At 51.0% G+C, this 18,059-nt stretch overlaps 1 protein-coding gene across 2 annotated transcripts in view; it reads right to left on the bottom strand.

The window, feature by feature from the left end:
• The window catches only part of TMOD1 (tropomodulin 1), an 83,928-nt gene that overhangs the window by 27,463 nt on the left and 38,406 nt on the right, over positions 1–18,059 (bottom strand). For both annotated transcript variants that reach the window (XM_026506180.4, XM_026506181.4), the window contains exons 3-4: positions 15,592–15,748; positions 8,658–8,777 (exon numbers count right to left, since the gene is read on the bottom strand). In XM_026506180.4, the coding sequence (XP_026361965.1) occupies positions 8,658–8,777; positions 15,592–15,748 (277 nt within the window). The remainder of the gene's footprint in view (positions 1–8,657; positions 8,778–15,591; positions 15,749–18,059) is intronic.

The following is an 18,059-nucleotide window of genomic DNA, read 5'->3' as shown; positions in this document are numbered from 1 at the left end:
CTTTTACATTTTATTTGAGTTTTACTCTTGTCTCTATTATGTGACCCTGAAATCTCCACACCCAGTGGAGACTTTCCTAACCCCGGCCTCAGATTTCTAGGTGTCTCCCAGTGTCCCACCAGTACACCCAGCCCAGCTTGGCCAAGAGAGAATTCGTCCTTCCCAGCAACAGTCCCTTCCTTTGGATCACCTTCCATCTTGGCATCCTGCCTGTCCCCTCAGGGTGGACCCTCAGTCACACAGCACCCCCTAAGTCCGCTCCCTGCTAAACACTGTCTCTCATCTGTCCCACCTCCCATTCTGTCACCTCTGTCCTGGCTGAGGCCCTACCGTTTTGTGGTTGTATTATCACAGCTGTGTAATCACTGCTGTCCTGGCCCTGGTCTCTTCCTACCCTCCCCCCAACCAGCATTCAGCACAGAGCACCCAGAAAGATCTTTCTGGAAATGCAGATCTGACCACATCATTCCTGTGCTCAGTCAGGCTTTCATCCACTCGTTTGTCCAACATTTACTGAGTGCCCACATTGTATGCCTGCTCTGGTGGGTGGTGGTGGAGGGAGTAGGGGGATTGGGGGGCTGGGAGAGAGTGGGGCTGTGTGTGGGAGGCAGCAGGGAACAACAAAGTCTGTTGGGGGAGAGAGAGGCTAGGCAGGTGCCCACACAATTGAAAACATAAGCACAGAGTACACGTGTTGGAAAGGAAAAGTCCAGTGCGTTCTGGGAGAAGAGAACAGAGGGACTTGGGATGGGAGGGATGAGTAGTGTTGTCTAAGTCAAGGGAAGGGAGGTAGAACATTCTGGACAGGCAGACGGAATGGTGGGTGGGAAAGCCCTCAAGCTCAGGGAGTGGAAGGCTAGGGCGGGGAGGGTAAACAGAAGACAGACAGAGCTGAGTTGGACTGTGGGGGACTGCCCCCCCCCCCCCGCCCCTCGCTGCGTGCTTGCTCTGGGCCAGAGAACAGGCTGTATGTCAGTGATTCTCAGTCTGGCTGCACTTTGGAACCCCTGGGGCATCTTTTCAAACTCCTGATGCCCAGGACTCCCCCAGACCAATTAACCACCATCTCCAGGGGTGGGTCAGGCATCTGCCTTTTTCGAGGCCCCCTAAGTAGTTTCAGGGGGCAGCCAAGTTTGGAACCTGCCTGACAGCATCCCCCTGAATCTTCACAACAACACTGTGGAGTAGATTTAAATCAAATAGGCCCGTTCAGGTCCCGCAGGGTCTTCTAGGCTGAGGTAAGGAGTTTGTACGTCTTTCCCCTAGGTGCAGCCACGAAGCCACTGGAGGCCTTAGCAGGGCCTAAGATGGCCCGGCTCGGGTTCTGGGAGTGTCACTCTGGCTGTGTGTGGAGAACGGACTACAGCGGGAAGGAAGGACATGGGGACTGTGAGGCTTTGCTAGGTGAGGTGCCTCCCGGGTGGGAGGATGGTAGCTTGTGACCCTAGAGCCTGGCTTCACCAGCCCTCCCTGGGCCAGCGGCTTCGATGGCTTGTTCCTCACCCACCCCTTTGGGCTCTGGTGACACAAATGGTCACGGCTCGGTACATTCTCCCGCTTCTGCCAACACTGTCCCCTCTACTGGTGATTCTCTCTCCATCTGCCATGGGCGCTGCTGAAATGCCCCCAATAGGGCCGCTAGACTTAGCAAATAATACAGGACACTCAGTTAAATTGGAATTTCAGATAAGCAACAAATAATATTTGAGTATAAGTGTGTCCCATTCAGTATTTGGGATCTACTTATATCAAAACTTATTCCTTGTTTATCTGAAATTCAAATCTAACTGAGCATCCTGTATTTGACTCAACCACTCTACCTTCCCACCCTTCAAGACTTGGACTAGCACTTCCTCCCTCGTCTTCTCTAGTTTCCCCACGGACCCGCTGTCCTTATCCCAGCACAGTCCACACAGTGTTAGGTCAGCTCGGTGCATGTGTGCTTCCTCTACTGGACTTTGGGCTTCCAGAGGTTGGGGAAGAATATTCTCTCTCTTCCTCCTCTCCTTCAGAATACAGTATTTGGTGAATATTTGCTGATGGATTTTGTGTTAATTTCCCTGGCCATCTCATTAGACATGCTTTCTAGTGAGACAGACAATACGAGAGCCCTTGGTGAAGAGTCAGGAGACCTAAGTTCCAGTGCTGAATATAACCCCTGATTCTGTGTGACCGGGGGCAGGTCCCCAGCCCTCCCCGGGCTTCAGCCTCCTCCGTGCAAGGAGGGGTAAGGAAAGGCCATTGGTTCTCTAGCCCAGCTGCACGTACAAATCACCCGCAGCTTCAAGACAATATTGGTGCTCCTCCTGGACCAGCTGATCTGAATCTCCGCAGATATATTTTTAATCTCCTTGCATGATTTTGATGCTCAGTGGGGGCTGAGAACCGCAGGATGAGACGATCTCAAAGCCCTTCTGTTTCTCACATTCTAAGAATCCTCTCTGCTAAAATTAGACTCTCCTGCTCATCACTGAGGAGCATTGATAGGGAGAGACATCTGCATTTTTTAGAGCTCTCTGGGCTTTAATTTAGGCTGCTTCTACGTGGGCAGTGGGGGGCCAAGGCCTGAGTCAGCAGCGGGGGGTTCGGCTCACTGGGAGCCACCTTCTTGAGCTGACTCTTCTGGCTCCCACAGGCCGGTGTGTGTGGGGGGGGGTGGTTCGAGGTGGTTCTGGGCTGCTGTTGGGACCACAGTTTGGAAAAACAGTTTGGAAAGATTGCTAAGAATCAGAGGAAAGATGTAATCTCCTATGGCCGGCTGGTCCTCCTGAGAGGTACAGAGAGGGGCGAGATGGAAAATGCATTCTGTGCTCCATGCCAGCTTCCTGTAATGGTCCAGAAAGGGGGGCAGGGAGGTCACAAGGAAGTGCCTGGGGACAGAGGAGAGAGATCTGGGCTCCATGCTGGGCTTTGGCACCAATTTGCTGGGCAACCTTGTCCGGGACACTTCCACTTTTTTGGGCCTCAGTCTTCTCACCTATAAAGGGGAGTATGTTTGAATGCCAATCTCTTACCCTCACATAGCACCGAAGAGTCACACAACATCTTATCTTTTTTTAAAAAGTATGTTCAGTTAGCCAGCATATAGTACATCATTAGTTTTTGATGGAGCGTTCAATGATTCATTAGTTGCGTAGGACATCTCATCCTTTTATCCTGTTTGATTTTTACAACAAGCATCCAGAACAGGTGCTCCGGTGTTCCAGCAGGCTCAAGAGGGAAATGGTTTGTAAAACCTGCTCAGTGAGGACCCTCCTGGCTTCAAAGTGAGTAGTCCCATCCACTCCTCCGCAAACTAGGTCATTAGTAGTTCCGAAGTTCTAAAATGTCCCCTCCATGTCAGAATTCTAAGAACAGACAACACGCCTATTCTAGGAGGCAATATACATGTCAATAGCCGTCCTCAGAGGAAATGAAACTATTTGCAGTTCAGAGGAAGTTAGGGTTCAAGGAAGGACGGAAGGAAAGGGAAGGGAGGAGGGAGGGAGGAGGGAAAGAGGAGGGAGGGAGGGAAGGGCCCAAGGAAGGGAGGGGCAGAGGAGAGGGGAAGGCCTTGCGGTGGGAGGGGGCACCAAGCAAAATCTCCATTGCTGAGCGGAATGCTTGGGGGCTCTGATCCCTCGGCCCACCTTAGGCACCAAATCATGACTCTCCCCTTGCTTGGTTTTGCACTCACGTCACCGGAAGTGAACGATGGAGGAAAATAGCACATCAACATCTCCCGCTGCTTCATTCTTTGTAGATATTGGCGAGGCTGAATTTAGCACTGGGGAACATGATTTTTTTTTTGAAAAGACCAGATCTTCCTCAAAACTCAAAAAGGACTATTTTTGAACTCTGAAAAAGAACATCGAGTTCTCTTTCCTCTTCTGCCTTGGCAGGCTTCACTCAGTTTGTAATTCCACTTAGGATGCAAGATCGCAGCACACATCCCGGGCCTCTCCAGCTGCCAATGGCTTGGCCGCTCTGGGCAGACAGCAGGAAGGTGTTTTCCTGCATCACAGAAACAGGTGGGAGAAGCCAGCTTCGGCCCAGGACTGCGGTGCGGTCAAACCGCTGCTAGAACAGCCACGCCCTGACCCCGGCAGAATGTGAGGAAAACCAGTGCCTAAGGATGTGACAGGACCCCAGAAGCTGGGGATGGGGGGGCCAAGACTGTCTCTGAGAGTCATAAGAGCTGGGGGTGCCAACTGCCCGTGGGGGTGGCCTGGGGACTAGCCCTTCTAAAGGAAGAGTCTCTTCCCCCCAATTCCCTTTTGGGTCCTGCTCCCGCTGAAGGGTCCCTAAAGGTGAGCCAGGATCACATCTCTGACTAGGGAGGGGAGGCACTGAGAAGGCCAAGCGCTTGCAGTGGACGCCTAGCGGCCTCTGCGTTACCACCCAAGGCTGCAAGCCAAGAACTCAGCACTGTCAGGGCCTGTGTATTCTGCTCCTTACCCTGAGGTCACACTTCTCACGTTGAAATTTATACGCTCTGGTCTGCCACCCTCCTCACACCCCGGGTCCCCCAAGGCAGAGCCTAGATCTGACGCAACGGGCACACAGTAGCTTGACGATGCACGCGACTCCACATGTGAATGAGCGCGTGCACGAATGGTGCACAGACCAGAGAACAAATGAGCAAACAGGAGTCCACCGCTTTGTCTTCCCTGGGCCACACGGGAGTCTGCTGGCCACACATCTGCTGGGTGTCGCTCGACATCTTCCTATCGCTGACGAATGTCAAGCCTGCTGCATGAGTACTGAGCAAGCCACTCAGAGGGGCTCAGAGCCTCTCTCCTGCTGTGTCCCCCCCGGGACACGTCTCCCCCACTCCCCCCAGTTCACCCCTGCTCTTCTTCCTGGTGGTTTAGCTTCAGCCTCTGCCCTCATCTCCCCCCTGCCCCAGCGCCTAACCAAGCCCCCTTCTGGCACCCTGTCCTTTCTCTGTGCGACACTCACTCTCATTTCTCACTTCTTATTGGCCCAAGTGTTTGCTGAATGTCAGCTCTGCAAGGGCAAGAGCCAGCTGTCTCCGTGTGCTTCTCTCACCGGGGCTCAACCAGAGCCGGGCACACAGGGCAAGACGCTGGATAAATGGCTGCTGAGTGTGTGAACGAGGGGACAAAAACTAAGTTACTGGGAAGCTCTGCCTGGGAGCCGTGTCCCGAAGACTAGAGATGGCCCGCAGACCCTCTGCCCTCCTCTCCTTACTGTTCTTTCTCTGCTGAGACATCCACACCCATGGCTCCAGCAACCCTAGCCTTGAGAAGGGATCTGAACCCCCAGCTTGCCACGCCAGACACTCACACAGGGTCCCACCTCTACCTCCTGTGATGTCTTTGAATAGTCCCCTGGCAAAGCAGCTCTCCCTGCAGCCCCCGCCCCCGCCCCCCTGCCCCCAGCTGTCTTCTGGCTCCTCAGGCCTGGCGTCCTTCTGACATCTTGGCCTCTCGGCCTCAGGTCCAGTGCTGGGCACAACTGCACCTCAGACACAGTCCCCAACTCCACCTGAGCCCTTGGTCTTACCTGGGCCTGCCTCCTACATCCCCCCACCCTCCGAACACCACCACCTTTCTGCCTAAACCTTCGCTTTCATCCGGCCTCTCCCAACGCTCCCCTCGGCCCCACGGACCCTAAGGGGTCAATGCCTTCCTGTGACATACAGAGGCTTTCCTAATGTGGCCCCACCCTCCCCCCAGCTGGCTCCATGGGGCTTGGCGGTGCGCCCTGTCTTGCCCACACTCTGTGTCCACCTCCCCTCAGAAGAGGGCTTCACCTGGGTTGGCGTGGCCAGCGCTCTAGGAGGAGCAGTGTGCCCTCGAGGGAGCTGCCTGGGTTCAGGCCCCACGGGCAAGGCGTTTAATGTCACCATGCCTCCTTCCTCCATCCGTCAAACAGGCACAACAGTAAAACTTACTTCTTAGGATTGCTGCGGTCAAGAAATGCAGCAAGGTACTAGAAGTGACTCCCACAGCACTGGCCGTACCGTGGCGGTCAACAAATATTCCATCCCTCCTTCCCCAGAGCCCCTGCCACCTTTCAAAGGGCTGACACACAGCGACAGGCACCCAAGGTTAGCCGGCTGACACGGGTGTTGGCTTACAGCTGCCCCTCTCCTCTCCGGACAACGGAAGGGTATGGTGTCCTGAACAGATAATAATAATTAGCCACGCCAACAAAAATAAAGGGAAATCGTTTCCAGAAATCAACACAGAAACTTAGCGCGATATTGCAGTTCTATTTTGGCATAGGAACTGGCGGTTCTGACAGTGGAGTCATTCGATAATCCCTCTGAGCTGCCTAATGAGGGCAGTGACATCACGGCCGGGGATCAGAGGAGAGGGGCCGCGATAAAAACAGCCCCAGGGTGAGTCAGTGTGGGGGTGCTGGGCCACGGTGTCACCCAGCCACCTCCCTGCTGCACGGGTTGGCGGGAAGTCAGGCGGACCCCCAACCACGGAGATGGTTTGCTGGAAATACGTGAGCATCATGAGGACTCGAATATGATTTTTGTGGCTTTTGGTAAGCCAAATCTTGAACCGCAAAGCAAACCAGTGAAGTTCCCGAGGTAGGCTTTCCGTTTCCATCTGGGAGAAATACTCATTGCTTCTGTACTCGGGGTGAAAACGAAAGCCTTTCTCTCTCTGCTCTGACTCCCCGTAAACCACTGTTCTTTCCTGAATGCTCTGGGAACGAGTGGTTTGACTCAGAATCTATACATCGGCTCTCCCCATCACGCACTCCCTGGGTCCCTGCAACCTGGCTTTGGCCCCCAGGCCCACCCGGGATCATACGAGTCTTCTCACTGTCCCTCCCCTCATGGTTCCGCTACAGACGAGAGCCACCCCCTTCCCGCGCCCCAGCACAAATGCCACCAGGACTCATGCACAGCACCCACAAGAAGCCGGAGGCTGTGAGGAGGCAGAAGACAGCTGCAGCCCGCCGAGTCCCCTAGCCCTGTGGCCTCACTTGGCCTCTGGCCTCACGTAGCCCTGGGTCTCCCCGCCAGCCCTGAGCCCTCATTCTGCCTTCCCAGCTCTTGCATTAGGTTCTGTCTTGACTTGGTTTTGGTTCCCAGGCCATGTGTGGCTTCCTGGTCCCCATCGTGAGTAGCTTCACCCCATTTCCACTCCTCATCTCTTAAAGTCTTCTCCACTGGGCAGGGCATTTGCCGCCAGAGCCCCAGGCACCCACCTGAGGGTCATGCTTTCGGCCTGGAGCTTGACAATGCTAACGACACCACAGATCTCTCTGCATTCCTGAAGACTTGCAAGTCCAGCAGTCCCCTCCTGCGTGGCCCGCAGGCACCTCAAACTTCAAAGATCCCACAAAGAACTCAGTCCTTCCCCTAAAACTGCTCATTTCCCACTGTTACGGCCTGAAATGTGTCCCTCAAAAATTCACAAGTTGAAGTCTTTACTCCAGAACTTTAGAATTTGCAGCTGTATTTGGAGATAAGGTCTTAAAAGAGGTAAGTTGTAAGAAGACTGTTAAGGTGGGCTCTAATCCAATCCGCCGGGTGTCTTTATAAGAAGACATTAGGACACATAAGGGCGCACCAGGGACACCTGCACATAGGGACACAGTGAGCTGTGGTCATCTGCAAGTCAAGGAGAGAGGGCTCAGCAAAAACCAAACCTGCCAACATCTTGGACTTTTAGTCTTCAGAACCGTGAGAAAACAAGCTTCTGTTGTTTCAGCCGTCCAACCCGTGGTATTTTGTACGGCAGCCCGAGCAGACCAACACACCCATCTTCATTAACGGCACTACCATCCACTTAGTCCTGGAGCCAGAAATCTGGAACCTTCCTGACTCCTCCCCCAACCTCAGTGTCACAGGTGGACAGTCACAGCTGACTCTATCTTTTCTCTCCTGTTCCCGCTTGCCCCGAGTCTCTTCTTACCCTATCCGCACTCCTGTCCTGATCTGGGCTGGGTGGTTAGTAGCTCCCAAGTCCGCAGACTGAAAAGACCACCTCCCACGCTCCAGGCCAGGGAGCACGACCGCATTGGGTGTGCGGGGCGTGCGGCAGCCTGAGCCCAACCCTCGGCGGGGCTGGAACTCAGGGCACACAGGCAGGGACCAGATCGTAATAAGGAGACAGGGGTGGCAAAGGGCTCTGAATATCAGGCCACCGTCTGGAGCTTAAGGGCTGGTTGTGAAGGTTGTATGGACACAATTTTGAGATGGATAACGTTGTGCAAACATGAGATGAAGGGGCGAGCTCCTCAAAGCTTGGATCTCTGAGCCTTGCAAGGTTGTACAGTGAAATGGCTTTGCTCCAGCCCTTCATGAGCCTCTCAAACCTGAGCTGCCCACACCCTCTGCCTTCCCCCCCTCTGTTCTCTCTTCTCAGGTGGTTGGGCAGGGTTTGACGCAGTGGCTGGGAGAGGACCTATGCCGGCCCTCCCTGGGTTGCTCCCACATCTCTCTGGGATGGGCTCTCATGGCAACAACAGGTGGCTCTGTAGAGTGGTAGGATTGGGTGGTTTTATTTCTATTTTCCTCACTATGGTTTTCGATACTGGGTTTTTGTCTTAATATTCGTGGTCTCCTCTGGTCCTTTTTAGAAACAGCGAGTGTGTTCATGCTGCAATAAACCATCCAAGACTCCCTGCAAAGGCAGGTCAAGCCCTTCTGGAAGACATGCGGAAGCTTCTGGAAAGCCTCTTACCGGCGATGTCACAGAGTTCCGCATCTGAGGCATTTGCCAGCGCTTCCTCCAGCTCTGGCTCCAGGGTCACACTTTCCAGCACGGGATCCATTGGCTTCTGCTTGGGGACCCAGACTTTCCCTGCAAAACATGAGGGCCCGTTACAGAGCACACAGCTACTCTGGGGCCGTCTCTGGTGACGGCCCCAGGTGGGCTGTCCCAGGACCCTGTGGGTTCCTCAGTGCTCAGACTCGCAGGCTTCAGGTTTCTCCCTCTGGCCACCCCATGCCAAACTTTCCCAAAGAACAAAAATCAAAGCTCTCCAAGAGAACACCTCTCACATTTGAAAAGAAGGACTTTCAACCTTGGCCAAACTAGATTGCTAGCTATGAAAAACACGGGTTGTCAATCAGAACAACCTGCAGGTAGGCCAGAGCCACAAAAGAAAAATGTTACCGAATGTCAGGCTCTGGAATACCCTCACCGAGGCTCTGGATATGAGAGAAAAATTTAGAAACATTTCTAAATAAAATAAACAAAATACTCTCAGATTATTAAAAGAATAGGGAGCAAAAATGTATCCTTGCCTCCTGGGACATTATATTTTTAAAGTGTCAGACTCATGACTGGACAAGGGAGCAAAGAGGCACAAAAGGACGGTCACTGCATGGGCCACCAATAGGCGGTTGTTGAAAAAAATCACAGGATATCTATACAATGGGGTTCCTGCCATTATTATAAAGGATGATGGAGATGTCTGCTTCTGAAGCAGGATATGCCCAAGACCTAATGTGAGAAAAAGCTAGTCTATAAAAGAGCATGAACACTTTAATTCCATGTATGAAAATTGCATTCATTCATTCATTCATTCGTGCACTAGGTATCTACTGAGTGCTTGCTAAGTGCCAGCACCTTTCTAGGGGCCAGGGGGGCAGCACTGAACAATTTATGACTTAGTGAAGGGAGACAGACAGTAAACAATCACGCAAAGGTATCACGTGGTATGAGGCATCGCGGAGGAAAATAAAGCAGAGCGAAAGACTAGGAGGTGCCAGGCTGCAGTCCGGTCGAGGCGAGCACTGCTTTTTTTGGGTAGGGTGGTCAAGGAAGGTCTCACTGAGATGATGGCCTATGAGCTGGGACCTGACAGAGGGAGGACACATGCCCCGAAGATCACCTATGAGACAAAGATGCCTGCCTTCACCGTGGCTGTTCAATGTTGCACTGAAAGTTCCCGTCAGAACACATGGACAAGAAAAAAAAAGGCATCCGACTGGAAAGGAAGAAGTAACATAATCTGTTTGTAGCTGATGTGATCTAATATGCAGAAAACCCTGAAGAGTCAACAAAATGGGACGCCTGGGGGGCTCAGTCGGTTAAGTGGCTGCCCTTGGCTCAGGTCATGATCCCAGGGTCCTGGCATCGAGTCCTGTATCGGGTTCCTTGCTCAGCAGGGAGCCTGCTTCTCCCTCTGCCTGCTGCTCGCCTTGCTTGTGCTCTCTCTCTCTCTCTCCGATAAATAAATAAATAAAATCTTAAAAAAAAAAGATTCAACAAAATGCCGTTAGGACCGAGAAGCACTGTTCGGAGTAAGTTACAGAGTACGAGATCAATGTGCACAAATTGGGGTGTTTCTGCACAGTGATGAGTGATCTGAAGGGAAAATTAGCATAATAATTGCACCTGCAATAGCATTCAGAAGAAGAAAATGCTAGGGGCGCCTGGGTGGCACAGCGGTTAAGCGTCTGCCTTCGGCTCAGGGCGTGATCCCAGCATTCTGGGATCGAGCCCCACATCAGGCTCCTCTGCTGGGAGCCTGCTTCTTCCTCTCCCACTCCCCCTGCTTGTGTTCTCTCTCTCACTGGCTGTCTCTCTCTGTGTCAAATAAATAAATAAAAAATCTTAAAAAAAAAAAAGAAGAAGAAAATGCTTAGGGATGAATTTAACTGAGGAGCAGAAGGACTAGGAAACATCGCCAAAAGAAATTAAAGAAAACCTAAATGAACAGAAAAATAATCCCAAGTTTATGGACTGGAAGACAATATTAAGATGGCAATACTGCCCAAAGCAATCTCCAGATTCAAGGCAACTCTTATCAAAATTCCAATGGCTTTTTTTTTTTTTTTTGCAAAAACAGAAAAGCCATTTCTCAAATTAATAAAGAATCACAACAGGTCCCAAAAAGGCAAAACCATCTTGAAGGGAACAAACTTGGAGGGCTCAGACTTCCTGATGTCAAAATTTACTATAAATTTAAACAGTGTGGCACGGACAAGGATGGACATATTGACAATGGGAAAGGATTGAGCATCCAGAAATAAACCCATAATGGAAAACTGATTTTTGACAAGGGTGCCAAGACCATTCAATGAGGGAAAGAATAGTTTCTTCAAGAAGTGGTGCTGGGGGGGGGGTGCCTGGGTGGCTCAGTCAATTGAGCATCTGACTCTTGGTTTCTGCTCAGGTCGTGATCTCAGCATCCTGAGATCGAGCCCCGTGTCGGGCTCCACACTCAGCGTGGAGTCTGCTTGAGATTCTCACATCCTCTCCTTCTGCCCCTCCCTACCACACTCTTTCACTTACTCTCTCTCTCTAAAACAATTAAATACATCTTTAAAAAAAAAAGTGCTGGGACTGGACATCCATATGTAAAGGATGAAACTGCACCCCTATCTCACACCATAGACCAAAAAATGAACTGAAAACGGATCAATGACTTACATATAATAGTTAAAACTATAAAACTCTTAAAAGAAAACCTACACATAAATCTTCGTGACTTTAGATTTGGTAACATATTCTTAGTTATGACAACAAAAGAAAAAAAATAGACCAATTGGACTTTATCCAAATTTAACACCCTTGCTCCTCAAAGGACATTATCAAGAAAGTGAAAAGACAACATACTGAAGTCACATATCTGATCGGGTCCAGTATCCAGAATATATACAAAAATTTCACAACTCAATAACAAAAAGTAAAACAACCCAATTAACAACGGACAAAGAGCTTAAAGATATTTCTGTGGAGAGGATATACATATGGCCAATAAGCACCTGCAAAGATGCTCACTATCCTTGGTCATTAGGGAAATGCGGGTCAAGACCACGATGAGATGCCACTTCACACCCATGAGGACGGCTACGATAAAAACGGAAATGGAGAATAACAAATGTTGGCAAGGATCTGGAGAAACCGTGGCTCTAAAATGGTGCAAACACGGAATTACCATGTGATCCAGTAATTCCACTCCTGGGTATAAACCCCGAAGACTTGAAAACAGGTACTCAAACAAATACCTGTACAGGAGTGTTCATAGTAACACTAGTCACAAGAGCCAAAAAGTGGAAACAAACCAAAATGTTCCTCAGCAGATGAGTGGGTAAACAAATTCCGTAATATTGTTCAGTCACACAAGGGAAGGAGTGGGTCTCAAGAACAATATGCTAAGTGGAAGAAGCCAGATACACAAAGTCACATAGAATATGATTTAATTCACAGGAAATAGAATGAGTAAAGCCATAGAAACAGACTGGTGGTTGCCAGGGGCTGGGGCAGCAGGGACTGGGGAGTAACTGCTTATGGGGCAGAGGGTTTTATTTTGGAGTGAGGAAAATGTTTTGAATCTATATACAGGTGGGGGGTGCACAGCACTGCGGATGCACTAAATGCCACTGAATTGTTCACTTTACAATGGTTAATTTTATGTTATGTGAATTTTACCGTTTACCTCAATTAAAACAAAACAAAAACCCTGTTCACTTTGGCTATTGATTGAGAATCACCTGAAGGGGGGTGAGGATGGGAGCTCAGAGCTGGTGAAACTGGAAAAGGGCAAAACATGCAGAGAAAACAAAATGGTTAAAAAGAAAATCTGCTGTAAAAATGACTGACGCAATGAGTAGGTTGGCCCTTCAATAAATGTGTCAGACCTATGGTTTCTTACACCCCTGTGGCAGGTGCCTCCAGCAGGGGCAGTGGCTCAAAGACACAAGAGGGGCTTTGGATTTCTATCCTTCCTTCATCTTACTGGTTGGAATGTGGATGTGATGACAGGAGCTTCAGCAGCCAGATGGACCATGAGGACAAGGACATATTGCAGGGGTGGCACAATGAAAAACTGGAAAACGTATTGATTGCTAATGTCACGGAGGATGCCCTACCAGCCCAGAATGCCTAACCTTGCAGCTAAGTGAAGGAAAGTTAAACTTTTATCTTGATTAAATCTCTCTTATTTTCCTTTTTCCCTCAGCACGTCCAGTCAAATCTAATTCTGCATGGAGAATTCAATATAATTCTGCATTAAAAATATTCTTCATGAAGCTTTATTCTGATGCCCCCACTTGAGTGAGAGTGAGTGAAAGTCCAGATTCCTCAGGACTTTGTGCCAGTTCATGGTTCCACCGCATTCTGTTTGGTCTTGTGGAGACTGGGGTGCTCTTTCCCCTCAACTTTGGCTAGTTCTAGGCCCAGCACTGGGTAAATAAACGCTCAGTGAGGACTGGACACCATGGCCCTGAGTCTGCCTGTTCAAGCCGGAAGGTGTCCTTCCCCAGCTCTCTGATGAGACCCCCCCCCCCATTCAAACTGTACAGACTCCAACAATCATCACGTGAATACTTCATGATGAGGAGGCTGGTGGCGGTGGTGATGGTAAGTCTCCTAGGCGTGTCACTGTATGGAAACAATAAATTCTAGCTACCCTCCTTGGGTCAGCGTGGTTTTTCATGAAGGCCGCCAGGCTCCGGGAGCCTGGAGCGCTGTTCCTGGCTCCACGCCAGGGCGGCATTCCACGGAGGGGCAGCAGGGTTGGTCTGTGTACCGCCCAGATTCCCTTCCCCAGCCCCCACCCCCGATCTCCAGCTTCTTCCCTCACAGGGCGGCGGGTACATGGGGCCACGGATGCCAGCAATGACTCACCCGCAGTCCACCCAGGTATGCTCCTGACTCTTGGTGTCCCCGTTTTTCAAATGTGCAGGTGGGACAATGGGAGGCCCCATTAAGGCCGCATGAAATCCAGAGATACTATGTTTATCTGCTGCACAGAAATCACTCCTTGTGCACAGGTGCCTTACTTAAAAACCTCTCGTGCCCGCATTCTCAGCCGGGCACACCTGGGCACACCCGGCCCTTATGGTCAAGGCCTCCTTCCCCTGCACCAGCCCCGCCAGGACGCCTCAGACCACACAATCCTCCTGACGTTCTGTAATCCAGATGCTCCCTGGGCTTCCTTGAACTTCCCAGTTTTCTGTAAAATCTACCCTGAGCTCCGAGCCCAGGGTTTGTGATGGCTCAAACTCCCCCCCCCCCCATATGAGGCTACCTCTGTTGCTTTTTCATTTGATTATCACACGACAGGGATACAGAGATAAGCGCCACAGACCTGGACTCTGGGCTCACCATGTTTCTAATCTTGGGGGTGGGGAGAATGAAAGAGACTGCAAATAAACAATTACTCAATGAATTCATTGATTAGAATTAATGCTTTCATTCAACAAATGCTTACTGGGTGCCTACTACGTGCTAGTACGTATTAGGTGTAGATGAAATGATGAGCCAGACAGATCTGGTCCTTGTACTGGTAGGGCTTACACTGTAAGGAAGCAGCCCACGAGATTCACTTAATTTAACTTAATTTAACTCATTCACTCAACAACTCTCTGTGAGCCCTACTGTATACCAGGCCCTGTGCTGGGTGCTGGGGTGCTGCGTGAGCAGAACCGGCCTGAGTCCCTGCCCTCACAGGGCTTACAGCCAGTGGGCGACACGAGACATACATAAGGAGAACATGATAAAGGGGAAATTGCTCTGAAGGACACATATGCAGGCCCCTGAGATGGAGAAGAACCCAGGGGGAGCTGAAGGGACTGCGTGTCCTAAACAGAGTGGACGGGAAAGGCTCCTCTGAAAGAGGAGACAGTACAGTTGAGACCAAATGGATAATAATAGCTAGTACTTACCTAGCATTCGCTACGGGCCAGGCGCCCGGCTAAGTGCCTGTTATATATCTTAACTCAATCCTCATAACAACCTCATGAGGCTGGTAATATTATCTTCCTCAGCCCCATTTCACAGAGGAGGAAACGGAGGCACAGCAGACTGAAAAATGTACTCAAGCTCACACAGCTAGTAAGTGGTAATGCCAGGACAGCAGCCAGGGTACATCTAAATCCAGGCTGTGTTTCTAACCATGAAGCCTCTTATAGGGGAGGAAGAGCCAGCCATGAAGACAGCATAGAGCCAGACAGCAGGAACAGTGGTCCAGGCAGAGGGAATATGTGCAAAGGTCCTGAGGTAGAAAAGAGCTTGGACTGTGTGAAGAACAGAAGGAGGCCTGTGGGGCAGCAGTGGGGTGAGTGAGGGCAAACACAATCCACGAGGACGGCAGAACAGTTTGGAGTGCAAGGGCGAGTCCTGGAAGGGTTGAACAGCCAGGGAGTGCCTCTCTGTTCTCTAGTCTTCTAGATGGCTTGCCTTAGGCTGCGACAGAGAGTCTTAGAAGGACAGATGAAGGAGGGGATGTAGCTGCCAGAGGAAGGAACACGGGGAAAGAGCACGGACAGTGAGGGCAGAGGTCGGTGATCTTGTTCCCGGTTTGTGCAGGACGGACCCTGTGCAGGCCTTATGTCCTGATGTCATGGTTAATAGTTTCTGCTTTCGTTTTCAAAGGCGTCTACGTTTGTATGAAAAATAATCAGGACACCCTGGCTAAAGGGGATTAGAGGAAAGTTTTGATGGTCTGGGAACGTATCATGCTTTCCTTAGTTTACCCAAAACTTCGCTATTATCTACGTCACGCATTGAGGCCTTTGGTGTTGGGTTTGTGAATTTGAGCCAGGCAGGCACGAGGGTAAGGAGGCCCAGTCACATACGGCTCAGCACAGGGCCTGGCATACAGGTGGCACTCGACGATACATGGGGAGTGACGTATTCATAAGAGCAACATATGCAGTACCTCGCTTTTCCCCTGTGTAGGGGACCAGATCTTCTCGGTCTTTAAACTCCTTTGCTTGCTTTTCCAAGTGATCCAAGAGCTCTTCCCTTTTAAAGGGGCCCGTGGGCGCCTTGGTGGTCTGATCCTTCTGCCTCAGGCCTGCAGGTAGCAGTGCGTTCTACAGTGGAGGTTGTGGGGCCGGTGACACAGAGAGAGGGAGAGAGAGAGAGAACGAGAGAAAGAGAAAGAGAGTGGTCAGCTGCTGCAGACTTGCGTTTCTCCCGACATTCATCTTTGACCGATGGGACTTCAGAGCCCATCAAATCAATCTAGGTCGCTCATTTACACGTGAGGAATCTGACACCCGGGAGGGGCAGGGACTTGTCCAAGGTCACCCAGCAGATGAGGGGTACAGCTAGGCTAGGACTCAGACTCTTCTAGAGTCTCTAAGCCCTCAATGCTTCTGAAGGCAAGGGGGTGAGGAGGCAGCTAACACAGGGCTTGGCATACAGGGGAACCCCCAGAGCACCTGTGAGCATGAATACGATTCACTTGGCATTTGGATGCAGGACGGTAATTATAGCTATTGCACATACGGTGGCTGGGGCGAGAAGCAACCCAAGGGCCTTGAGTTAGGGCCCTGAGTGCAGAATCAGGCAAGAAGTGACAGACCCAATAACCAAGCGGGAAAGGCTCAGCAGAGCTGTGGGGTGGGTGAGGCGTGCTTTCAGGCTGCAGCCCTGGACAGCCGTCCCGGCGGCTTTCCACCCTCCTGCCAGGCCATGCGCGTGCCACTCTGGCTGTTAAATATTTTGAGCGTCGCCCTTGGAGATGGGTGTCTCAAGAAAGATAGCATCAGCCAATCATCGTGTTCCTTCTTCAAACATGGTTAGGCTTCTAGGTGTGGGCTTGCTACTAAAGCAGACTAGAATCAGGGTAGATTTGAGTCATATAGAGTTCCCTTACCTCAGCCCCGCCCCCGTGCCTTAGAGATTCAAAGAAGTTTATGGTTGCAAAGATGTTTAGAGATTGTCTAGTGCACACACCTTCCCTTCCAGAGGAAACTGAGGCCCAGAACAAGGAAAGATTTGCCCAAGGAGTTTCAGGGACAGATCTAGAACAAAAACCAGGGTCCTTCTTCAGATGCGGGGGAGGAGGGCAGTCTTCACTTACAATCATTGCTCTCTCCCCACCGCCTTTCACGCAGGGATGTAGTGGAGGATACCCAGAAGGCAGAGGGGAGCAGAATCTCACCCCACTTCTTGCCACACCCCCAAACCGGCTCACCTAGAGAGCCTTCCCACCTCCAGTCTCTGTACCATCAAAATGCCTAGCTTCGGCCACCCCCACACAGTCTGGATCCTTTGGAAAGCCCCCTGTGAGAGGGGATGGTATCACATATAAGAAGATAGCTGTGGGCCTGGCCACTGAGAGCGAAAGCTGAGGAGGATAATACCGCTGCTTAGCCGCAGTATGATTTTTCACAAGATATTTTACCGCCATTTACCACTGCAGCGCTGCTCCCCTCGGAGCCCTGGGTGCAAATGGCCCCGGGCCCTGAGTCAGCAAAGACGTTTGAGAGTTGGGTCATGTTACGAGACGACGGCCAGTAGGTAGAAAATCAAGCCATGGCTGATTTGGGGGTGAGCATCAGGAATGTAAGTGATGCCACAGACACCCCAGTTTCCCTGAAGCAGCGGTCCTCAGGTGTTGTCCACCATGACACGTGGGATGGGTGAGGCCCACAGGTGGGGCACGCTTCCGTGGGCCTGTCCCGGGCAAGATGGGGTTTGCTGTGGCCAGCTGCGTGTCCACCCCTTCTTTCTCGTGGTGGGGCACTCCCGGTGACTCAAGTGAGAGAGAGAACCACCTAACTGTCCTGCAAACCTCCACCTGTGATTACCCATTGGGAGCAAACCAGATTCTCTGTGACACGCCTGCACCTCACAGCTGACCGCCCCTGACAGGCTTACGCCCTGGCCTGATGGAGTGAGGACTCCAGGCACGTGATCTTGGGCAGGTCGCCTCATCTCACCGGGCCTCAGTCTCTATGGCTATAAAATGTGAATAATCATGGTTGCTCTCTCGGGCTTGTTGAGAAAGTTAAATTAGATAATGCAGGAAGGGTGCTTTGCCCACTGCCAAGCACCCCCAAATTACTACTTATGATCAGATCAAATACATTTTAACAGGAGGTGGGTTACCCAAATATGAATGTTGAGATGGAGATGTATTATCCAAATAGATCTCAAAATTAAAAAAATGAAGAAGTACAAATATAAAATGAAGGAAGCACTGAAAGCAAGTGTTTTCCCAATGATCCCCACAAAGGAAGACCTGACAGATTTTTGTCACTGTAAAGGGTTTTGATGGCAGTTAGGTGCTGGGGCACGTGCTGGTCCCTAAAGGCTCTGTGATGGGAGAAACCGACAAGGCTATAGCTGAGGGGAAAAGGGTTTGCAAACTCGAATCTCTTTTGGGATATATCT

The sequence above is a fragment of the Ursus arctos genome, unplaced genomic scaffold (assembly GCF_023065955.2).
Source record: "Ursus arctos isolate Adak ecotype North America unplaced genomic scaffold, UrsArc2.0 scaffold_18, whole genome shotgun sequence".
Taxonomy (NCBI): Eukaryota; Metazoa; Chordata; class Mammalia; order Carnivora; family Ursidae; genus Ursus; species Ursus arctos.
This window is presented reverse-complemented; position numbering and strand designations above follow the sequence as displayed.